We start from the raw sequence: 24,542 nt of genomic DNA, 5'->3' as shown, positions 1-24,542 counted from the left end.
TTAGAATGTTACTGACAGATTCACTTAGATTAGAATGTTACTGATGGGTTCACTTAGATTAGAATGTTACTGACGGGTTCACTTAGATTAGAATGTTACTGACGGGTTCACTTAGATTAGAATGTTACTGAAGGGTTCACTTAGATTAGAATGTTACTGACGGGTTCACTTAGATTAGAATGTTACTGACGGGTTCACTTAGATAAGAATGTTACTGACATGTTCACTTAGATAAGAATGTTACTGACAGGTTCACTTAGATTAGAATGTTACTGACGGTTTCACTTATATTAGAATGTTACTGCCGGGTTCACTTATATTAGAATGTTACTGACAGATTCACTTAGATTAGAATGTTACTGACGGGTTCACTTAGATTAGAATGTTACTGACGGGTTCACTTAGATTAGAATGTTACTGACGGGTTCACTTAGATTAGAATGTTACTGAAGGGTTCACTTAGATTAGAATGTTACTGACGGGTTCACTTAGATTAGAATGTTACTGAAGGGTTCACTTAGATTAGAATGTTACTGAAGGGTTCACTTAGATTAGAATGTTACTGACGGGTTCACTTAGATTAGAATGTTATTGAAGGGTTCACTTAGATTAGAATGTTACTGATGGGTTCACTTAGATTAGAATGTTACTGATGGGTTCACTTAGATTAGAATGTTACTGACGGGTTCACTTAGATTAGAATGTTACTGACGGGTTCACATATATTAGAATGTTACTGACGGGTTCACTTAGATTAGAATGTTACTGACGGGTTCACTTAGATTAGAATGTTACTGATGGGTTCACTTAGATTAGAATGTTACTGACGGGTTCACTTAGATTAGAATGTTACTGACGGGTTCACTTAGATTAGAATGTTACTGAAGGGTTCACTTAGATTAGAATGTTACTGACGGGTTCACTTAGATTAGAATGTTACTGAAGGGTTCACTTAGATTAGAATGTTACTGAAGGGTTCACTTAGATTAGAATGTTACTGACGGGTTCACTTAGATTAGAATGTTATTGAAGGGTTCACTTAGATTAGAATGTTACTGATGGGTTCACTTAGATTAGAATGTTACTGATGGGTTCACTTAGATTAGAATGTTACTGACGGGTTCACTTAGATTAGAATGTTACTGACGGGTTCACATATATTAGAATGTTACTGACGGGTTCACTTAGATTAGAATGTTACTGACGGGTTCACTTAGATTAGAATGGTACTGATGGGTTCACTTAGATTAGAATGTTACTGATGGGTTCACTTAGATTAGAATGTTACTGATGGGTTCACTTAGATTAGAATGTTACTGATGGGTTCACTTATATTAGAATGTTACTGATAGGTTCACTTATATTAGAATGTTACTGACGGGTTCACTTAGATTAGAATGTTACTGACGGGTTCACTTAGATTAGAATGTTACTGACGGGTTCACTTAGATTAGAATGTTACTGACGGGTTCACTTAGATTAGAATGTTACTGACGGGTTCACTTAGATTAGAATGTTACTGATGGGTTCACTTAGATTAGAATGTTACTGACGGGTTCACTTAGATTAGAATGTTACTGACGGGTTCACTTAGATTAGAATGTTACTGACGGGTTCACTTAGATTAGAATGTTACTGACGGGTTCACTTAGATTAGAATGTTACTGACGGGCTCACTTAGATTAGAATGTTACTGACGGGTTCACATATATTAGAATGTTATTGATGGGTTCACTTAGATTAGAATGTTACTGATGGGTTCACTTATATTAGAATGTTACTGATGGGTTCACTTAGATTAGAATGTTACTGATGGGTTCACTTAGATTAGAATGTTACTGATGGGTTCACTTAGATTAGAATGTTACTGAAGGGTTCACTTAGATTAGAATGTTACTGATGGGTTCACTTATATTAGAATGTTACTGACGGATTCACTTAGATTAGAATGTTTACTGATGGGTTCACTTATATTAGAATGTTACTGACGGGTTCACTTAGATTAGAATGTTACTGACGGGTTCACTTAGATTAGAATGTTACTGACCGCTTCACTTATATTAGAATGTTACTGACGGGTTCACTTATAATAGAATGTTACTGACGGGTTCACTTATATTAGAATGTTACTGAACGTTTCACTTATATTAGAATGTTTCTGACAGATTCACTTAGATTAGAATGTTACTGACGGGTTCACTTAGATTAGAATGTTACTGAAGGTTTCACTTAGATTAGAATGTTACTGAAGGGTTCACTTAGATTAGAATGTTACTGACAGATTCACTTATATTAGAATGTTACTGACGGGTTCACTTAGATAAGAATGTTACTGACAGGTTCACTTAGATTAGAATGTTACTGACGGGTTCACTTAGATTAGAATGTTACTGACGGGTTCACTTAGATTAGACGGTTACTGATGGGTTCACTTAGATTAGAATGTTACTGATGGGTTCACTTAGATTAGAACGTTACTGATGGGTTCACTTAGATTAGAATGTTACTGACGGGTTCACTTAGATTAGAATGTTACTGATGGGTTCACTTAGATTAGAATGTTACTGACGGGTTCACTTAGATTAGAATGTTACTGATGGGTTCACTTAGATTAGAATGTTACTGACGGGTTCACTTAGATTAGAATGTTACTGACGGGTTCACTGAGATTAGAATGTTACTGACGGGTTCACTTATATTAGAATGTTACTGACGGGTTCACTTAGATTAGAATGTTACTGACGGGTTCACTTAGATTAGAATGTTACTGACGGGTTCACTTAGATTAGAATGTTACTGAAGGGTTCACTTAGATTAGAATGTTACTGACGGGTTCACTTAGATTAGAATGTTACTGAAGGGTTCACTTAGATTAGAATGTTACTGAAGGGTTCACTTAGATTAGAATGTTACTGACGGGTTCACTTAGATTAGAATGTTATTGAAGGGTTCACTTAGATTAGAATGTTACTGATGGGTTCACTTAGATTAGAATGTTACTGATGGGTTCACTTAGATTAGAATGTTACTGACGGGTTCACTTAGATTAGAATGTTACTGACGGGTTCACATATATTAGAATGTTACTGACGGGTTCACTTAGATTAGAATGTTACTGACGGGTTCACATATATTAGAATGTTACTGATAGGTTCACTTAGATTAGAATGTTACTGACGGGTTCACTTAGATTAGAATGGTACTGATGGGTTCACTTAGATTAGAATGTTACTGATGGGTTCACTTAGATTAGAATGTTACTGATGGGTTCACTTAGATTAGAATGTTACTGATGGGTTCACTTATATTAGAATGTTACTGATAGGTTCACTTATATTAGAATGTTACTGACGGGTTCACTTAGATTAGAATGTTACTGACGGGTTCACTTAGATTAGAATGTTACTGACGGGTTCACTTAGATTAGAATGTTACTGACGGGTTCACTTAGATTAGAATGTTACTGACGGGTTCACTTAGATTAGAATGTTACTGATGGGTTCACTTAGATTAGAATGTTACTGACGGGTTCACTTAGATTAGAATGTTACTGACGGGTTCACTTAGATTAGAATGTTACTGACGGGTTCACTTAGATTAGAATGTTACTGACGGGTTCACTTAGATTAGAATGTTACTGACGGGCTCACTTAGATTAGAATGTTACTGACGGGTTCACATATATTAGAATGTTATTGATGGGTTCACTTAGATTAGAATGTTACTGATGGGTTCACTTATATTAGAATGTTACTGATGGGTTCACTTAGATTAGAATGTTACTGATGGGTTCACTTAGATTAGAATGTTACTGATGGGTTCACTTAGATTAGAATGTTACTGAAGGGTTCACTTAGATTAGAATGTTACTGATGGGTTCACTTATATTAGAATGTTACTGACGGATTCACTTAGATTAGAATGTTTTCTGAAGGGTTCACTTAGATTAGAATGTTACTGACGGGTTCACTTAGAATGTTACTGATGGGTTCACTTAGATTAGAATGTTACTGATGGGTTCAATTAGATTAGAATGTTACTGAAGGGTTCACTTAGATTAGAATGTTACTGACGGATTCACTTAGATTAGAATGTTTTCTGAAGGGTTCACTTAGATTAGAATGTTACTGATGGGTTCACTTAGATTAGAATGTTACTGACAGGTTCACTTATATTAGAATGTTACTGACGGGTTCACTTAGATTAGAATGTTACTGACGGGTTCACTTAGATTAGAATGTTACTGACGGGTTCACTTAGATTAGAATGTTACTGACGGGTTCACTTAGATTAGAATGTTACTTACGGGTTCACTTAGATTAGAATGTTACTGACGGGTTCACTTAGATTAGAATGTTACTGACGGGTTAACTTAGATTACAATGTTACTGATGGGTTCACTTAGATTAGAATGAAACTGACGGGTTCACTTAGATTAGAATGTTACTGACGGGTTCATTTAGATTAGAATGTTACTGACGGGTTCACTTAGATTAGAATGTTACTGACGGGTTCACTTAGATTAGAATGTTACTGACGGGTTCACTTAGATTAGAATGTTACTGACGGGTTCACTTAGATTAGAATGTTACTGACGGGTTCACTTAGATTACAATGTTACTGACGGGTTCACATATATTAGAATGTTACTGACGGGTTTACTTAGATTAGAATGTTACTGACGGGTTCACTTAGATTAGAATGTTACTGATGGGTTCACTTAGATTAGAATGTTACTGACGGATTCACTTATATAAAAATGTTACTGACGGGTTCACTTAGATTAGAATGTTACTGATGGGTTCACTTAGATTAGAATGTTACTGACGGATTCACTTAGATTAGAATGTTACTGACGGGTTCACTTAGATTAGAATGTTACTGACGGATTCACTTAGATTAGAATGTTTTCTGAAGGGTTCACTTAGATTAGAATGTTACTGACGGGTTCACTTAGATTAGAATGTTACTGACGGGTTCACTTAGATTAGAATGTTACTGACGGGTTCACTTAGATTAGAATGTTACTGACGGGTTCACTTAGATTAGAATGTTACTGATGGATTCACTTAGATTAAAATGTTACTGATGGGTTCACTTAGATTAGAATGTTACTGACGGGTTCACTTAGATTAGAATGTTACTGATGGGTTCACTTAGATTAGAATGTTACTGACGGATTCACTTAGATTAGAATGTTTTCTGAAGGGTTCACTTAGATTAGAATGTTACTGACGGGTTCACTTAGATTAGAATGTTACTGACGGGTTCACTTAGATTAGAATGTTACTGACGGGTTCACTTAGATTAGAATGTTACTGACGGGTTCACTTAGATTAGAATGTTACTGACGGGTTCACTTAGATTAGACGGTTACTGATGGGTTCACTTAGATTAGAATGTTACTGATGGGTTCACTTAGATTAGAATGTTACTGATGGGTTCACTTAGATTAGAATGTTACTGACGGGTTCACTTAGATTAGAATGTTACTGATGGGTTCACTTAGATTAGAATGTTACTGACGGGTTCACTTAGATTAGAATGTTACTGATGGGTTCACTTAGATTAGAATGTTACTGACGGGTTCACTTAGATTAGAATGTTACTGACGGGTTCACTGAGATTAGAATGTTACTGACGGGTTCACTTATATTAGAATGTTACTGACGGGTTCACTTAGATTAGAATGTTACTGACGGGTTCACTTAGATTAGAATGTTACTGATGGGTTCACTTAGATTAGAATGGTACTGATGGGTTCACTTAGATTAGAATGTTACTGATGGGTTCACTTAGATTAGAATGTTACTGACGGGTTCACTTAGATTAGAATGTTACTGACGGGTTCATTTAGATTAGAATGTTACTGACGGGTTCACATATATTAGAATGTTACTGACGGGTTCACTTAGATTAGAATGTTACTGACGGGTTCACATATATTAGAATGTTACTGATAGGTTCACTTAGATTAGAATGTTACTGACGGGTTCACTTAGATTAGAATGGTACTGATGGGTTCACTTAGATTAGAATGTTACTGATGGGTTCACTTAGATTAGAATGTTACTGATGGGTTCACTTAGATTAGAATGTTACTGATGGGTTCACTTATATTAGAATGTTACTGATAGGTTCACTTATATTAGAATGTTACTGACGGGTTCACTTAGATTAGAATGTTACTGACGGGTTCACTTAGATTAGAATGTTACTGACGGGTTCACTTAGATTAGAATGTTACTGACGGGTTCACTTAGATTAGAATGTTACTGACGGGTTCACTTAGATTAGAATGTTACTGATGGGTTCACTTAGATTAGAATGTTACTGACGGGTTCACTTAGATTAGAATGTTACTGACGGGTTCACTTAGATTAGAATGTTACTGACGGGTTCACTTAGATTAGAATGTTACTGATGGGTTCACTTAGATTAGAATGTTACTGATGGGTTCACTTAGATTAGAATGTTACTGAAGGGTTCACTTAGATTAGAATGTTACTGATGGGTTCACTTAGATTAGAATGTTACTGACGGGTTCACTTAGATTAGAATGTTACTGACGGGTTCACTTAGATTAGAATGTTACTGACGGGTTCACTTATATTAGAATGTTACTGACAGATTCACTTAGATTAGAATGTTACTGATGGGTTCACTTAGATTAGAATGTTACTGACGGGTTCACTTAGATTAGAATGTTACTGACGGGTTCACTTAGATTAGAATGTTACTGAAGGGTTCACTTAGATTAGAATGTTACTGACGGGTTCACTTAGATTAGAATGTTACTGACGGGTTCACTTATATTAGAATGTTACTGACAGGTTCACTTATATTAGAATGTTACTGACGGGTTCACTTAGATTAGAATGTTACTGACGGGTTCACTTAGATTAGAATGTTACTGACGGGTTAACTTAGATTACAATGTTACTGATGGGTTCACTTAGATTAGAATGTTACTGACGGGTTCACTTAGATTAGAATGTTTTCTGAAGGGTTCACTTAGATTAGAATGAAACTGACGGGTTCACTTAGATTAGAATGTTACTGACGGGTTCATTTAGATTAGAATGTTACTGACGGGTTCACTTAGATTAGAATGTTACTGACGGTTCACTTAGATTAGAATTTTACTGATGGGTTCACTTAGATTAGAATTTTACTGATGGGTTCACTTAGATTAGAATGTTACTGACGGGTTCACTTAGATTAGAATGTTACTGACGGGTTCACTTATATTAGAATGTTACTGACGGGTTCACTTAGATTAGAATGTTACTGACGGGTTCACTTAGATTAGAATGTTACTGACGGGTTCACTTAGATTAGAATGTTACTGACGGGTTCATTTAGATTAGAATGTTACTGACGGGTTCACTTAGATTAGAATGTTACTGACGGGTTCACTTAGATTAGAATGTTACTGACGGGTTCACTTATATTAGAATGTTACTGACGGGTTCACTTAGATTAGAATGTTACTGACGGGTTCACTTAGATTAGAATGTTACTGACGGGTTCACTTAGATTAGAATGTTACTGACGGTTCACTTAGATTAGAATTTTACTGATGGGTTCACTTAGATTAGAATGTTACTGACGGGATCACTTAGATTAGAATGTTACTGACGGGTTCACTTATATTAGAATGTTACTGACGGGTTCACTTAGAGTAGAATATAACTGAAGGGTTCACTTAGATTAGAATGTTACTGACAGGTTCACTTAGATTAGAATGTTACGGAGGGAGGGAGGGAGGGAGGGAGGGAGGGAGGGAGGGAGGGAGGGAGGGAGGGAGGGAGGGAGGGACTGGCAGACAGGCAAGCAGACAGACGTGTGGTTAGTGAGGGAGACAGACAGACAGACAGACAGACAGACAGACAGACAGACAGACAGACAGACAGACAGACAGACAGACAGACAGACAGACAGACAGACAGACAGACAGGCAGTCAGACGGGCAGGCAGGCAGGCAGACGGGCAGGCAGGCAGACAGGTAGGCAGACGGGTGGGCATGCAGGCAGACAGGTAGGCAGACGGGCGGGCATGCAGGCAGACAGGTAGGCAGACAGGTAGGCAGACGGGCGAGCAGATAGGCAGGCAGGTTTAAAGTGTCTTGAGTGCCCTTTACGACGCTGGTACCTCTCTTCTTCTCTTTATGAAGCTGGTACCTCTCTTCTTCTCTCTATATCTTGTTATTAGTTTCCCTGCTCCCAAGGGAATTGTGCTTCAGTAGTTTATCGTAGGGCTGGCTGGCAATAAAGCTCCTTACCCCCCACCCACACACACACACACTACACACACACACACACACTACACACACACACACACACACACACACACACACACACACACACTACACACACACACACACACACACACACACACACACACACACACACACACACACACACACACACACACACACACACACACACACACACACACACACACACACACACACACACACACACACACACACACACACACTCATGGCCATTTCTAGGTTAGACCTCAGGTCGAGGCTTTGTTGGGCCTAATGTGATTCTGCATAGTGAGTTGCTGCTGGGTGGTTAGTGTTCCTTCCCAATCCTATTCACTGGTCTGTTGTTCTATTGTCCAATACAATAAACGTTGTTGGGCCTAATGTGATTCTGCATAGTGAGTTGCTGCTGGGTGGTTAGTGTTCCTTCCCAATCCTATTCACTGGTCTGTTGTTCTATTGTCCAATACAATAAACGTTGTTGGGCCTAATGTGATTCTGCATAGTGAGTTGCTGCTGGGTGGTTAGTGTTCCTTCCCAATCCTATTCACTGGTCTGTTGTTCTATTGTCCAATACAATAAACGTTGGAGGTTAATTTGAATTTGTGTTTCAAGGAAGTATGAAATATGTTTGGTTCTATTTCATGTCTGGGATTAGTCATGATATCAGAGTTTTTCTTTCTATTTGATTTTTTTTCAATTATATTTGAATGTAAGAAAGATGTATAACCATGTAGTCACAGGTGGCATTTTAGAAACATATCTGTAAATACTGTCGATCTACTAGTCACAATATCCGTTTTGAATAGATGGCTATTAGTGATCATTTGACATCATTCATCCCAAATGTAACCCTGTTACTCAACAAACAAACAAAAATCCCATTAATTCTGATCGCCAACGTTCAAATGTTATTTTAGAATGTAATATAATTTCACATGCACAGTGAAAAAAATGTAGTGTAAATTGTAATGATTATTATATAATAGCCCGTTCTTCAAACGTATTCAATGGATTGAGATATTCTGTTAATATTAGGAGGTGTAACAAATATGAAAGGCTAACTACGGTCACCGGAGGGGAAAAGACGCGCGCATCTCTGCCCGTTTACAAACCCGTTTTATACCTACCGAGTAGCCTCGGCTTGCTAAGTTAGCAGGGCCCAAGGTCAGAGTTATGTACATAAGATGTGTTAAAGTTTAGTTTTAAAATGCAAATGGAACCCGCCATTGTACAGTCAATTTCTCATAATCAGTCATTTAAAGCAGCGACATGGATTTAAGATGAATGCAACTGTCTAATGTATTAGGGTATGGAGTGGGTATGTTGCTTTTTATGCGTAACGCTACATGCCATATGCCAAATCAGCACGGACAGCTAGCCTATACAGGCCCCACAGAATGATATAACCAACACATGTTCACTGTAGTAAACTAACTAGGATAGCCTATAGCTTGCATTTATAATCTGCTTTATAATGGAATTTAGCATACATCATCGAGGTATTGAGCCAACACGCAGTAGTCTATATGGGACGTTGTTATCAAAGTTACAATGCTGTTTTTAATGCCATTCATACATTCCATCTAAACCGAGAACTTCTAATCATAGTGATATATATATTTAATTTTAATCGACTTCCATATGAAATCACTAGGCCAAAAGCAGGTGTAAAATTATGGGATGATTGCAGAACGAAGACCAAGAGAGGTGCAGACTATATTATAGACGTCGTATTGCTCAGTAACTGCTATCACAAATGTTATTTTAACCGAGTCAAGTAACTTAAAAAACACGGAACATTGCAATATAGTCCTGCCGTCATATTAGTGAAATAATCCTGGAGATATATTTCTACATATGGTGTTGTTTTATTAATAATATTTAAGAAAGGGACAGGACGCATACAATTAGGATAGATAATTCGGAGACCACGGTACAATCGGTTTTTTTTCATTTTTTACTTCAGTAAAGAAAGTTACACAAAAAAAAAGTGGCAAGTCTTTCAACAATAAATAATAAATAATTTTGTTTAACAGGAACAAACGAAAAAAAAAAACGGTCATTATAACTTATAACTATACACATCTTTGGGAAAGAAAAAACATATTATTGAATGGACACAAACTCACACATAAAAGTCCCACGTAGCTTGTGGCAAAATAGAGGTATACCTTGTTGCAATGCTTAAGTAGGCCTACTTGGGCTTTATCAATGAGATAATAACAAAATAATTGAATAGCAATATTTGCAATCCCCTCCAAACGGCATCATATCAGGAGGCGAATCTCAGGTCAAGTTATTTTATAGAAACAGAAGAGCCAGTCATTTGTTTGTATATTCAAACATTATGCACAACAATGCGCAAATGTAGAACCAGAATTTCTTCTTCAATAATAAAGTTCATATTTTTTCCTAGAGGTCCATGGGTGCAGGAGTGTATGTATGGTGTTGTATTCTTCTTCTTCTTGTGTGTCAAACTGTTACCAGGAGTTTCCAACGGGCACCACCAGTCATGGTTGACGTAGTGAGATCTATACATCTCGCTAAGCACGAGTCGCAGACACTTTATGGTGCAGGCAGATGCGCCCTCCACCGCTCTCCATCGCTCTCCACCGCTCTCCATCGCTCCTGGAAACACGCACTTTTTCTAGGGCTCTATTCAAACCGTATAGCTGAGGTTCGGCGTTCGCAGCGTGACTGAAAGAGGCAATGTTCCCCGCGTTCGCGGAGACTGCATTCATGGTAATCGCTGCATATGTCAGCTAAATAGGAAATTAGCTTTAAATGTCTATCGCGCAATATGTAACGCTTCAGCAACACAGATTGAATAGAGTTCATAGACTGCTCCATTGTCCTCTCCTTTCCTCTTCTCCAGGGTTGTTTTGCGGCGGGTGGACAGACGGACGTATGACGGACATATGGACAGATCTAGGTCGGGTAATAATCCATGATTGTCTTCACAGTGTAAAACTACAACCAGCGGCTGTTTCGTCGTTAAAGAGGCTTGGTGCAGTTGCAGGAGGATTCTCTTTCATCTCTCAGTTCGAATGAAATCAACAAGAGAGTGACATTTTGTTCCTTTCAACCTCGAGTTATTTTTATTTTTATTTTTTTCAGTTGTCAGTTAGTCCGCCCCTTTGCCCAACTAGCATCACTTCATCACCAGTCAGAAATATGACAATAGTCTAACGTAGTCTACAGTCGGTCCTCGAGGCCCTACGCCTCTATAGGGCTCGAGACCATGCTGTTGGGTGTGTCTGGAAGTTGGGATGACATCGAGGCGACTTCGCTTCCTGTCGAGTCGGAACCAGGTCCCCCCTCCGAAAAATGGACCTGAACAAAACAAAGGAACGATGTAATATGTAAGATTACATTATTCAACATATCAATTTAAATATTTTAGACAATACAATAAGAATAAATCCACATATCGACCTCAATACGACCCATATTAATAGCCTAAATTACAGAAAATAATATCAAATGTTATAAACTTAAAATGACAATAACCTAACCTTTACTCGAATGTTACTCTATTCGATATTCGTGATTTCGTTCACACTGTCTACCAGACAGACAGTTTAGTAATATAATAGAGCCTACGGTCTCCTCTACCTGGACTCACCAGTTGCGTTATAGTACAGCCTACGGTCTCCTCTACCTGGACTCACCAGTTGTTGAAACGCGGGTTGGTCCATGTCACTCTGCAACGCGAAGTCACTAAGGACCTTCCAAGGCGGCTGGTAACTCTGCACCTCCACTGGGTTAGCCTGTAAACCACCGTCATGTCTCTCCGGGCTGGCAGCCACCATCGGAGTGCCCGTCATTCCCTGGATATTCTGCAGATAGTCCCAGAGAAACTGATCGTCATATAAAGTTTAAAATTAGCACGCCAACATTGACCCAACATCATAAACACAACATTAGGTATTTAGAATATGATGGAAATGTTTGTGCGTAACGATCATGTGTGTGTGTGTGTGTGTGTGAGTGTGTGTGTGTGTGTGTGTGTGTGTGTGTGTGTGTGTGTGTGTGTGTGTGTGTGTGTGTGTGTGTGTGTGTGTGTGTGTGTGTGTGTGTGTGTGTGTGTGTGTGTGTGTGTGTGTGTTTGTGGCCTAAATAAAAAAAGGCAAGTTATGCGCCTGCATGTGGATATATCTCACGCATCCATAGGCTGACGTATACGACCATTTCTCCGTTTCTATTTCACCTCAATTAATTCATGAAAACAAATGACCAGACAAGAATAGAAGTATTATAATGAAACAGTTACAACAGCTACCAGCATTTCGACCGATAAGAACACCACTGTATTGAATCCTTTATTGAATAAAGATCAGACAGGGTCCTCACCGTTTTGTCGTTGGGCTGCTGCTGCTGTAACTGTTTCATCAGAATACTCCTCTTCTTGTCCTTGCAACGCTTGTTTTGGAACCAGACCCGGATGACTCGGGGACTGAGGCCGGTCATCTCGACTAGCTGCTCCTTCATCAGAGCGTCGGGTCGGGGGTTTGCGTTGTAGCAGGTCCGCAACGTGTGGAGCTGCTTTTCGTTAAGAACAGTCCGCACGCGTGTGGTCTTCTCCGGTTGTTTGTGGACGTGCGGTCGAAGCACGGGCTGTCTGGCTGATATTGGTTCTGCTGTTGAGAAAGAGAAGAGCAAATAGAAATAAAATATTATTTATCGGCACTTCAACATCAGGGGTATAGAAAGACACTGTGTTGGATACTAAAATTGAGATTACAAAAACGTACACTTTGTAACGTATACCAGTACAGTAACTCATGGTAGCCTACAAAACGACGCCTAGTATGGAGAATCCATTCAGCGTGATGTTATCCGGGTCTTATGGTAATATGTTATTACATCAGCTATCAACCAACCCAATCCTTGACCTATCATTATCACTGTTGTTCGCATTTCAGTTGTCCAAACTTCTATTAGGCCTACATTTTCCATTGAAGTCACTGCGCATTTGGGCCAGTAACAGAAAGGTTGCTGGATCGAATCCACGAGCTGACAAGGTAAAAAAATATATATTAAAAAAATCTGTCGTTCTACCCCTGAGCAAGGCAGTTAACCGGGCGTTGACCGGGCGCGGAAAACGTGGATGTCGATTAAGGCACCCCCCCCCCCCCCCCACACACACACACACACCTCTCTGATTCAGAGGGGTTGGGTTAAATGCGGAAGACACATTTCAGTTGTACAACTGATTAGGTATCCCCCTTTTCCCATTTGATACTGTCTAAAATGAAATTAAAATCAACAACAGAGAAAGAGCATTGTCATGTCCTATGCTTATAGAGATAGTCTACCACTGGGGTATTGAATGAACACCTAACATCATTACCTTATTACGCATGGATAGGCTATACGTTGATATACTTTGATATTAGCCTATATATCTTTTATTGATTTAAAAAAAAACTTTTAGTGAAAGTTCTTTCTTGTTACTTTTAGCATATATGTCTAAATTACTTGTATTGGAAAAGGGGGTCAATATTTGCGGCGTTAAACGTGGACCATGGCGCAGGCAATGGGAAAGAGTGGACTGTCAAATACGTCGTTTTTTTTTTATAGATACATAAACGTCGAAAAGGGTTCTCACTAGATTGGTGCAATACCTTTTTGATTTAATAATTCAGTAAGAACGAAGTCTCGTCAAAATATTGCTGTGGCCATCTGCCCGAGCTTCGGTTATGTAGTGTGTTTTCCAACCCGGCTATAACGTCAGCACTAACTGCCACTATCGGTTACACATAGGCCTAACATGTATGCAGTGTGAGGAAATAGTATATTCGACAATTTTGAAGCGCATGGCCAACTAACTGGCTTGTATAATTCACCCAAAAGCCACACAATAAGGGCCCCTAAACTTCAGTACAAAACAGGATGTATCATTTCATCTTTATATATGTAGACTACCGATGTTATTTTTATGGCGATGCTTCGAAACATCTAACCAAGTCAAAAAAAAAAAAAAAACATTTATATCTGAATTCCTAGGAGGGCCTCATAATTCAACTAGAAGTATGTAAAGAAAGACGTTGATCAGAGATTCTCCCTCTTGTGAGGAACCTTGACAAAGAGCACTCGCAACATGCGGATGATTTCATAAGTGACACGCACCACTCTATTGACCTAATAACAATCAAATATATACAATCCTCATTTGTGATTCACAATAACGTCGCGCCGCTTATTAAATCAAGTAATGTTGGCTATATATATATTCATAACATATAAACAATTATATTAGCCAATAGAAATATAGGCTATGTATATGCATAACATATAAACAACTATATTAGCCAATAGTAATGTAGGCTATACATGTTCATAACATATAAACAACTATATTAGCCAATAGTAATGTAGATTATATTCATGACATATAAACAATTATATTAGCCAATAGTAATGTAGGTTATATTCATGACATATAAACAATTATATTAGCCAATAGTAATGTAGGATATATTCATGACATATAAACAATTCTATTAGCCAATAGTAATGTAGGTTATATTCATGACATATAAACAACTATATTAGCCAATAGAGGCGCATATCATATTCAGATGATTCCAGAATGTATTTAGAGTTAAATGTTTTCATTGAAACGCAGCCCCTACTGTTGAAATAAACTCGGTACATCACGACACGATACATCCATGAAACGTGTCGTGGTATCTGTTTATATTTGTTCGTATTGTGTTACGGACATTGGAAAACGTAGGCCAATGAAACAACTTTTGTATCGACGATGCTATACATTCATCGGTGTCTTTATGGTGCTCAATATCAACAGCCCCTATTCACAAAGAATGCCCGTTGACTGAAAACAGTTTTCAACTAATACAACATCAATCTAATTGCCAAACACCAACAACACATATACAAGCCAACTGAAAGCAACAACAACAACAACAACAAAAAACACCACTGCCATTGATATAAATTGTTAACCTACCTGCCATTTGTAAAGGTCGGGCCGGGTGGAGGGGGCTGAGAGGGTCTCCGACGCCCATTGTTGCCCGCTCCACGACGTCATGGTCGGCCCGGCAGAACAAGCCGTCCTCCCTCAGAGCGAACTCGTCCCCCGGGATGAGCTGTCGGCTGCAGGCCACACACCGAAAACACTCGATATGGTACACCTTGGAGCGCGCTCTCATCACGAAGTCATTCTTGCTGAAACCGATGTTGCATTTAGCGCACTTTACCCCGTATAACCTAGAGGGTTAGAAGAGATTGGGTGACCGGTTAGAGTCAGCTAACGGTGTCACAAGGCACCAAGGCCCACTGTTAGGCTAATATTGTGGCTGGGCAGCAGACATAACAGGACAGGCAGAAGGGCATCTTTTTAAAGGCAGGATTGTTAGGCCTTAATATTTAGTTATGTTTATACCACATGAGATGACTTGAAACCCGTTTTAAAATAGTACCTTAGTATAAATAAAGTACAGATCTATTCTGTGGTAACAGAGAAGAATATCATGAACGTAGAGATATAGACGTACTATAACTCTAAATATTCCTAGAAGACTCCTAGTATCATCATTATTATTATTATTATTTTGTATTATTATTTTTAGGCGATAACGCCACAAATCATTTTTTTTTAAAGTCTAAATTCAATTTTAGGCTAGTTGTATGTCCAATGTATTTGGCCAATTATATGTTATTAAAAATCGATCTATTGACTCACTTTACGGTCATCAATGCATCAAAAATATTGCTGTAAGGCTACATTAAATAATATGTTTCTAAAATCAGTTTGTATTGAATATGTAAACGTGTTCAACATGTAGCCTCATGCTCTGTCAAAACTGTGTCAGTCCTGATGTGGTTTCAACAATATATATATATGTATTCCAATAGAAAACCTAGTTGTAGTCTATTGCTGTAGCCTATGATTATAAAAACAATATAATAACCAGTTCATTGCAATTATGCTAATCATCAATATTAAGCCCATGTAGTCTGAAAATATAAAATATATATTTTTTAATAGTAAAATATCTAAATATGACCTACTTTTAAAATATAGTTTTCCTGACCATTCAAATATGATAGTAAAGGCAAATAAATGTTAACGTCCCATGTATAACCATGTTATGATAAGATAGACAGTTAATACGTGAATGTGTCAACCAGTCAATCAATTATAAACATTGCTTTTCAACGCTATGATATTCATAACAAACAGCTCTTACCTAACATAGTCTCTTTTACAGTAGGTTTTCCCGTCTCGGACAAAGCAGGTACACGACTCGTCAAGATACTGATTACACTCTGCACACTTCAAACAGGCAGCGTGCCACTCGAGGTCCGGAGAGACCCGCAGAATATACTGGTCGTGGATCTGGTTTCCACAGCCGACACACAGCGAGATCAGACGCTTTTCTGGAGAACAAAGTCAGGAGAAAAATATTAGAATATATATATATATATATTAGGACGATTCTAAAGATTATATTGAGTGTAATGAATGTCCCGTAGTGATGTCGTCAGGAGGGGTTCTACATTTGCCGTTGAGAACAAGCATCTATTCAACAAGGGAAAAATACTATAATCGACAGTGTCAACAACAACCATATTAATAATAATAATATAATAATAATAATTACATATTTGTTTTAATTTATTACATATAATATACATTGGTTATTAACGATAATAACATTATTTATGATTGTTCTATACACTAGTTTTAATTAATGCGCGCTGCTATTCAATGATCTAAATTAACTTTACAGACATTGAAATGGTGTGTCCTTGAGATCGGGAATTGTAAAGACAATTCGGGTGGAAACGTTTCATTAAATGGGACCTGCTACGACAATAAACTTTGCACAAACCGGTGACAAACTGCAAAGAAAACAAATCGACTTACAAATTAGTCTAATTTAGCCTCAGTTTTGCATCACTTAGAATAGAATAGACACTTGATTTGAATGGCATCCCGAGCCAAAACCAGCTCCACTTACTTTTCGGTGGATCCCCCATATCGCCCATGTCCAAGAAGTAAGGCGGCGTAAGGTCCACTTTTAAAACGTGGTGCAACAGTTTTGAAGCTGGTTGTTTTTCGTTTTTCCTCCGGACTGCGGGTATAGAGCAGTCGCCTGTGTACTGACCGGTGCTGTCTAATTGTTAACCGGGTGTTGCAGCCGGACTTGTTCGGCCGCAGAGTAGCTGTGTTAATCGGTGGAGAAGGCGGGGGTGTGAGGGTCTGTTCTCCGGTGCCTGGTCCCTGTGCTGTGATGGGGAACGCTAGTCTCTATCTCCCACTCAAACTCCCTTGCGCCAACTCTACTCTATCGCCATCGGGCTGACGTAGGACACCGAAACGTCATCTTTATGGGATGCTGATTGGTTATGAAGAAAGGAGCAGCTGTTGCTGTTAGCCCAGTCCAAGTACATGCCTTCCCAGCTCATTTTCTGGATCACATATACTTCAATCCAACTACCCCCCTACCCTGCTCCTATTCGGAATCTGTCCAACTACCCTTCCTACCCGGCTCCTATTCGGGAATCTGTCCAACTACCCTTCCTACCCGGCTCCTATTCGGGAATCTGTCCAACTACCCACCCTACCCGGCTCCTATTCGGGAATCTGTCCAACTACCCTTCCTACCCGGCTCCTATTCTGGATCTGTCCAACTACCCTTCCTACCCGGCTCCTATTCGGGAATCTGTCCAACTACCCACCCTACCCGGCTCCTATTCGGAATCTGTCCAACTAGTCCCCTACCGACTCCTATTCTGGATCTGTCCAACTACCCTTCCTACCCGGCTCCTATTCTGCATCAGTCCAACTACCCCCTCTCGGGTGCTATTCTGGATCAGTCTATACTCCACTGAACAAGGCTTTTTTTTCTACGTTGTCATTGATATTAAACTATGAATCTGCATTTTCGAGTCTACAAACACAATTCAACAAAGCCATAAACTACGAGTCTCCCGCATATATTTCGATGTTAGGCTACAGCCAACATGCAGTCTTGAGTGATCTATGTTGTTTAACTTCGGGCATGCCATTATATATAGGCCTGTTAGGATTTACGTTGTTTCTTTTGGAGAGTGAATCACCGTAGCATGCAAGGAAGTATAATATACCTTATCTGGATAAACACCTGGGGCGGCAGGGGAGCCTAGTGGTTAGAGCGTTGGGCCAGTAACCGAAAGGTTGCTGGATCGAATCCGCCGAGCTGTCAAGGTAAAAATCTGTCGTTCTACTCCCGAATGATTAACCCTGTCATTCTAAATAAGATTTTTTTCTTAACTGACTTAAATAAAGGTTATTAAAAAACATATTATTAAAATAAAAAAAACGTTGTTTTCCATCAAATTGTGGTTGTGGTCATCTACTATATCTACAATTTAATTGTACATTTTGTTTGTTAAAAACGGAACCTAATTACTCACATTATGAATCAATATTGAAATTATATAACCACAAACAAAAAGTAAGCATGGTTTTATAAAATATTGCTAGTGATTTCTATGTATTTTACAGACATGGTTATAATGTGATTAAAATCAATACAGTGTTTCGTCAGTCTGCAGGGTTGTCAACCCAACCGTCATTAGCATATATAATTACACATAATGACACCCCTAAACCCGACGCGACACGGGCTGGAATACAAACTCACATTGTGGGACATCAGATAATAACTGAGTAGAGAAAGAAACAGCTTGGGACGGGTGGGCATAATGGCTTCTCTCAGTAGGTACAGGCTACGCCCGGACAAGCATTTTCAATAGGATGGTTTTTGTGTTTTTTGTATTATAATTTGTTGACCAATCAGTTTAGTTAATATATCCGATTTATTGGCCAACAATAAAGGGTTGAAATAAGTCTATTCAACATTCCTCGATACAGAATCTACGTCTACAGATCGGGAATGTGACGGTCATACTTCTATTTATGTATATGGACTAGACTACACATCTCTGACTCTGAACAAATAACCTTTGGCCGATGTCTGAATAGCTCACCAGGCCAGCAGTGAATGAGTTTAGGAACCAACGGGGCATATTAGACAAAAACACGCCCTCTTGTGTTAGCAGGATGGCCCTATTTAGCAACCCTTTAACCTTGCACACAAAGACACATACAGGCCATAATGTAGACTGCTGGTGCCCTCTATATCCTTATACTGAGTAGGCTTTCATTCACAGGCAGGTGTAATTTTAGTATCACAAGGCCATAAGGACTAATAGACATGGTAGACAGTGCAGTATAATTGCATTACATTTCCTCTGAAAAGCTTTTTTTTCTGGAGAGTATATTTAAAACCCTGGATGCAGTCTGGAGAAAATATTTTTGGAGTGTTAGAGAGAGAGCGAGAGAGAGAGAGAGAGAGAGAGAGAGAGAGAGAGAGAGAGAGAGAGAGAGATGAAAAGGGGAAACATATATTTGTGGTGGTTACACCAGTGATTCTCTAATAGATTATTTAATATTTACACTTTAGTCATTTAGCAGACTTTCTTATCCAGAAGATGCAATCATCTTAAATAACCTTTTACTGCAGTGGGCTAAATCAGGGTCACACAGAGTTCTTTAACCTTCTACTGCAGTGGGCTAAATCAGGGTCACAAAAAGTGTTTCTTGGTAGTCTTAAACAAATCTACTTTGAAACAAAAGTATACACCTCACACACATGGTTGTGGGCTTGAAAGACACCTGTACCATGTCAGATACAGAGTTAAAATGTATAAAAAAATATATATTTTTCAACCTAATATTTAAACTTCATATACATCACAGAAGACTGAAATATAACACATAAGTTTGACATATTTTCAGCACGTTTTTTTTAATAATGTTTATTAAATATACTATTTTGATAATATGATTAACACTTCACCCATGAAACCACTAGAGGTGAATTTGGTAATTTGACTGCAGGAAAGGGCTACGATAGCTAGTTGAGACAACAACACATCAAAACCATCACTATTGCATTTTCCCCTCCACAAAATATTTATTAGCAAAGTCAGTGTTAGTGGGTAAGGGGAAGTGGCTTTATTGTGTGTGTGTGTGTGTGTGTGTGTGTGTGTGTGTGTGTGTGTGTGTGTGTGTGTGTGTGTGTGTGTGTGTGTGTGTGTGTGTGTGTGTGTGTGTGTGTGTGTGTGTGTGTGTGTGTGTGGCGGGGGGGGGGGGGGGTCGCAGGTGCTGTGAGAGTTTATTTATTTAAGATACTCTTTAAAGAGATAGGATTTCAGATGTTTTCGAAAGACGGGCAGAGACTCCGCTGTCCTGACTTTAGGACACCATTGCTTGTTCCACCATTGCGATGCCAGAACAGAGAAGAGTTTTGAGTGGTCTGTACAGGACCTGCCTGTGGAGGAAGGGATTGCTCGGGTTGGGATGTAAGGTTTGGGCACAGCCTAAAGGTAAGGGGGAGCAGTTTCCCTTGCTGCTCTGTAGGCAAGCACCAGGGTCTTGAAGATGATGCAGGCTTCAACTGGAAGCCAGTGGAGTGTGCAGAGGAGCGGGGTGACGTAAGCCAGTGGAGTGTACAGAGGAGAGGGGGTGACGTAAGCCAGTGGAGTGTGCAGAGGAGAGGGGGTGACGTAAGCCAGTGGAGTGTGCAGAGGAGCGGGGTGACGTAAGCCAGTGGAGTGTGCAGAGGAGTGGGGGTGACGTAAGCCAGTGGAGTGTGCAGAGGAGCAGGGTGACGTAAGCCAGTGGAGTGTGCAGAGAAGTGGGGGTGACGTAAGCCAGTGGAGTGTGCAGAGGAGCGGGGTAACGTAAGCCAGTGGAGTGTGCAGAGGAGCGGGGGTGACGTAAGCCAGTGGAGTGTGCAGAGGAGAGGGGTGACGTAAGCCAGTGGAGTGTGCAGAGGAGAGGGGTGACGTAAGCCAGTGGAGTGTGCAGAGGAGTGGGGGTGACGTAAGCCAGTGGAGTGTGCAGAGGAGCGGGGTGACGTAAGCCAGTGGAGTGTGTAGAGGAGCGGTGTGACGTAAGCCAGTGGAGTGTGCAGAGGAGCGGGGTAACGTAAGCCAGTGGGGTGTGCAGAGGAGCGGGGTGATGTAAGCCAGTGGAGTGTGCAGAGGAGAGGGGTGACGTAAGCCAGTGGAGTGTGCAGAGGAGCGGGGTGACGTAAGCCAGTGGAGTGTGCAGAGGAGCGGGGTGACGTAAGCCAGTGGAGTGTGCAGAGGAGCGGGGTGACGTAAGCCAGTGGAGTGTGCAGAGGAGCGGGGTGACCTAAGCCAGTGGAGTGTGCAGAGGAGAGGGGTGACGTCGGAGAACGTAGAAAGGTTGAACACCAGGCAGGCTGCAGCGTTTTTCATACGTTGCAGGGGTTTTGATGGCACAGGCGTGGAGCCCAGCCAACAGAGAGTTGCAGTAGTCCAGACGGGAGATAACAAGTGCCTGGATTATTACCTGAGCCATTTCCTGTGTGAGGAAAGGTCGTACTCTATGGCTGTCATAGGCAGTGGAATTCAACTCTTACCCTACGAGGTCCAGAGCCTGATGCTTTTCTGTTCTACCTGATAATTAATTGCATCCACCTGGTGTCCCAGGTCTAAATCACTCCCTGATTAGAGGGGGACAATGAAAAAACACAGTGGAACTATCTTCGAGGTCCAGAGTTGAGATTGAGGATTTGTAGAGCATGAACTGCAGGAGCGAATCACTGCTTTGATGTTTGCAGAGAACAATAGGGTGTTGTCCAGGGTCATGCCACGGTTCTTAGCACTTTGTGAAGGGGACACCGTGGAGTTGTCAACCGGAATGGAGAGGTCTTGGAGTGGGTAGATCTTCTCCGGGAGGTCTTCCCGCTCCTTAAAAGCTGAGATGTCTGCAAGGCACGCGGAGATGCTTGTCGCCACCTGGGTGTCAGAAGGGATTAAGGAGAAGAGTAGTTGAGGGACCATGTGAGGACATGGAGCCGAGTGACTTGGTGTATAGAGAGAAGAGGAGAGGGTCTAGAACCAAGCCCTGGAGGACACCAGTAGTGAGAGTACGTGGTGCAGATACAGATCCTCTCCACATCACAATGGTAGGATCAGCCTGCCAGGTAGGATGCATTCCAAGAGTGTGCCAAGCCTGAGACTCCCAGTCCTGAGAAGGTGGAGAGGAGGATCTGATGGGTCCCAGTGCCAGTCAGAGAGAGATAACGAGAGAGTTGATCAGAGACAATAAAAAGCTCAAGTGTTTTGGAAAGAAACAAAAGAAGGAATACCGGTCAGTTTTTTTTTTCATCAGAGTTGGTCGAGTGTTGGATTCTTGAGGAGGGGAGCGACTCTGGCCATCTCGAAGTCAGAGGGGATGCAGCCAGTGGTCAGGGATGAGTTGATGAGGGACTTGAGGAGCGGAGGTTTGGGCGGCCGGACATCCCCAGCCGCAGGATTTCATCCGGAGAGAGAGAGAGGAGAAAGAGGTCGAGGCGTAGGGTAACTCTGTGAGAGTGGGACCAGGTGAGTGAATGAGAAGCGGATGTCATCAACACTGGTGATGCTCTAATAGATTATGATGGCGACGATGGCTGTTTTGAGGCAGCAGATAGCCTAGTGGTTAGAGTGTTGGACCAGTAACCGGAAAGATTGCTGGATTAAACCCCCGAGCTGACAAGGTAAAAATCTGTCGTTCTGCCCCCTGAACAAGGCAGTTTAACCCACTGTTCCTAGACCAGTTAACCCACTGTTCCTAGACCAGTTAACCCACTGTTCCTAGACCAGTTAACCCACTGTTCCTAGACCAGTTAACCCACTGTTCCTAGACCAGTTAACCCACTGTTCCTAGACCAGTTAACCCACTGTTCCTAGACCAGTTTAACCCACTGTTCCTAGACCAGTTAACCCACTGTTCCTAGACCAGTTAACCCACTGTACCTAGACCAGTTAACCCACTGTTCCTAGACCAGTTAACCCACTGTTCCTAGACCAGTTAACCCACTGTTCCTAGACCAGTTAACCCACTGTTCCTAGACCAGTTAACCCACTGTTCCTAGACCAGTTAACCCACTGTTCCTAGACCAGTTAACCCACTGTTCCTAGACCAGTTAACCCACTGTTCCTAGACCAGTTAACCCACTGTTCCTAGACCAGTTAACCCACTGTTCCTAGACCAGTTAACCCACTGTTCCTAGACCAGTTAACCCACTGTTCCTAGACCAGTTAACCCACTGTTCCTAGACCAGTTAACCCACTGTTCCTAGACCAGTTAACCCACTGTTCCTAGACCAGTTAACCCACTGTTCCTAGACCAGTTAACCCACTGTTCCTAGACCAGTTAACCCACTGTTCCTAGACCAGTTTAACCCACTGTTCCTAGACCAGTTAACCCACTGTTCCTAGACCAGTTTAACCCACTGTTCCTAGACCAGTTAACCCACTGTTCCTAGACCAGTTAACCCACTGTTCCTAGACCAGTTAACCCACTGTTCCTAGACCAGTTTAACCCACTGTTCCTAGACCAGTTAACTCACTGTACCTAGACCAGTTAACCCACTGTTCCTAGACCAGTTAACCCACTGTTCCTAGACCAGTTTAACCCACTGTTCCTAGACCAGTTAACCCACTGTTCCTAGACCAGTTAACCCACTGTTCCTAGACCAGTTAACCCACTGTTCCTAGACCAGTTAACCCACTGTTCCTAGACCAGTTAACCCACTGTTCCTAGACCAGTTAACCCACTGTTCCTAGACCAGTTAACCCACTGTTCCTAGACCAGTTAACCCACTGTTCCTAGACCGTGATTGAAAATAAGAATTTGTTCTTAATTTACTTGCCTAGTAAAATAAAAGGTCAAATCAAAAAGATTATGATGGCTGTTAACTACCACTTAGATACTATAACACTGGTGATAATCTAATTGATTATTATTACCTGTCTTTTAGATACTATAATAGTAACAATAAGAACACAAATCATATTTTGAAGAATTTCTTTATTTTTCAGGGAATAATTAGATTCAATGTAAACCAAACATATATATATACAGTTCCAGTCAAAAGTTTGGACATACCTACTCATTCAAGGGTTTTTCTTTATTTATACTATTTTCTACATTGTAGAATAATAGTGAAGACATCAAAGCTATGAAATAACACAAATGGAATCATATAGTAACCAAAAAGATTATTCAAAGTAGCCACCCTTTGCCTTGATGACAGCTTTACACACTCTTGGCAGTCTCTCAACCAGCTTCATGAGGTAGTCACCTGGAATGCATTTCAGTTAACAGGTGTGCCATGTTAAAAGTTAAATTGTGGAATTTCTTTCCTTCTTAATGCGTTTGAGC

General features: G+C 40.4%; 1 protein-coding gene across 1 annotated transcript; it reads right to left on the bottom strand.

The window, feature by feature from the left end:
- Positions 1-11,494: 11,494 nt before the first annotated feature.
- Positions 11,495-17,299, bottom strand: LOC120042916 (insulin gene enhancer protein isl-1-like). The gene is made up of 6 exons (XM_038987680.1): positions 17,272-17,299; positions 16,498-16,687; positions 15,255-15,514; positions 12,632-12,918; positions 11,950-12,117; positions 11,495-11,611 (listed from the first exon to the last, which is right to left on the bottom strand). Exons 1-6 carry the CDS (start codon positions 17,297-17,299, stop codon positions 11,495-11,497), a joined length of 1,050 nt encoding a protein of 349 aa, XP_038843608.1.
- Between the last annotated feature and the right edge of the window lie 7,243 nt (positions 17,300-24,542).

Source organism: Salvelinus namaycush, unplaced genomic scaffold (genome assembly GCF_016432855.1).
Source record: "Salvelinus namaycush isolate Seneca unplaced genomic scaffold, SaNama_1.0 Scaffold802, whole genome shotgun sequence".
In the NCBI taxonomy this organism is placed as follows: domain Eukaryota; kingdom Metazoa; phylum Chordata; class Actinopteri; order Salmoniformes; family Salmonidae; genus Salvelinus; species Salvelinus namaycush.
This window is presented reverse-complemented; position numbering and strand designations above follow the sequence as displayed.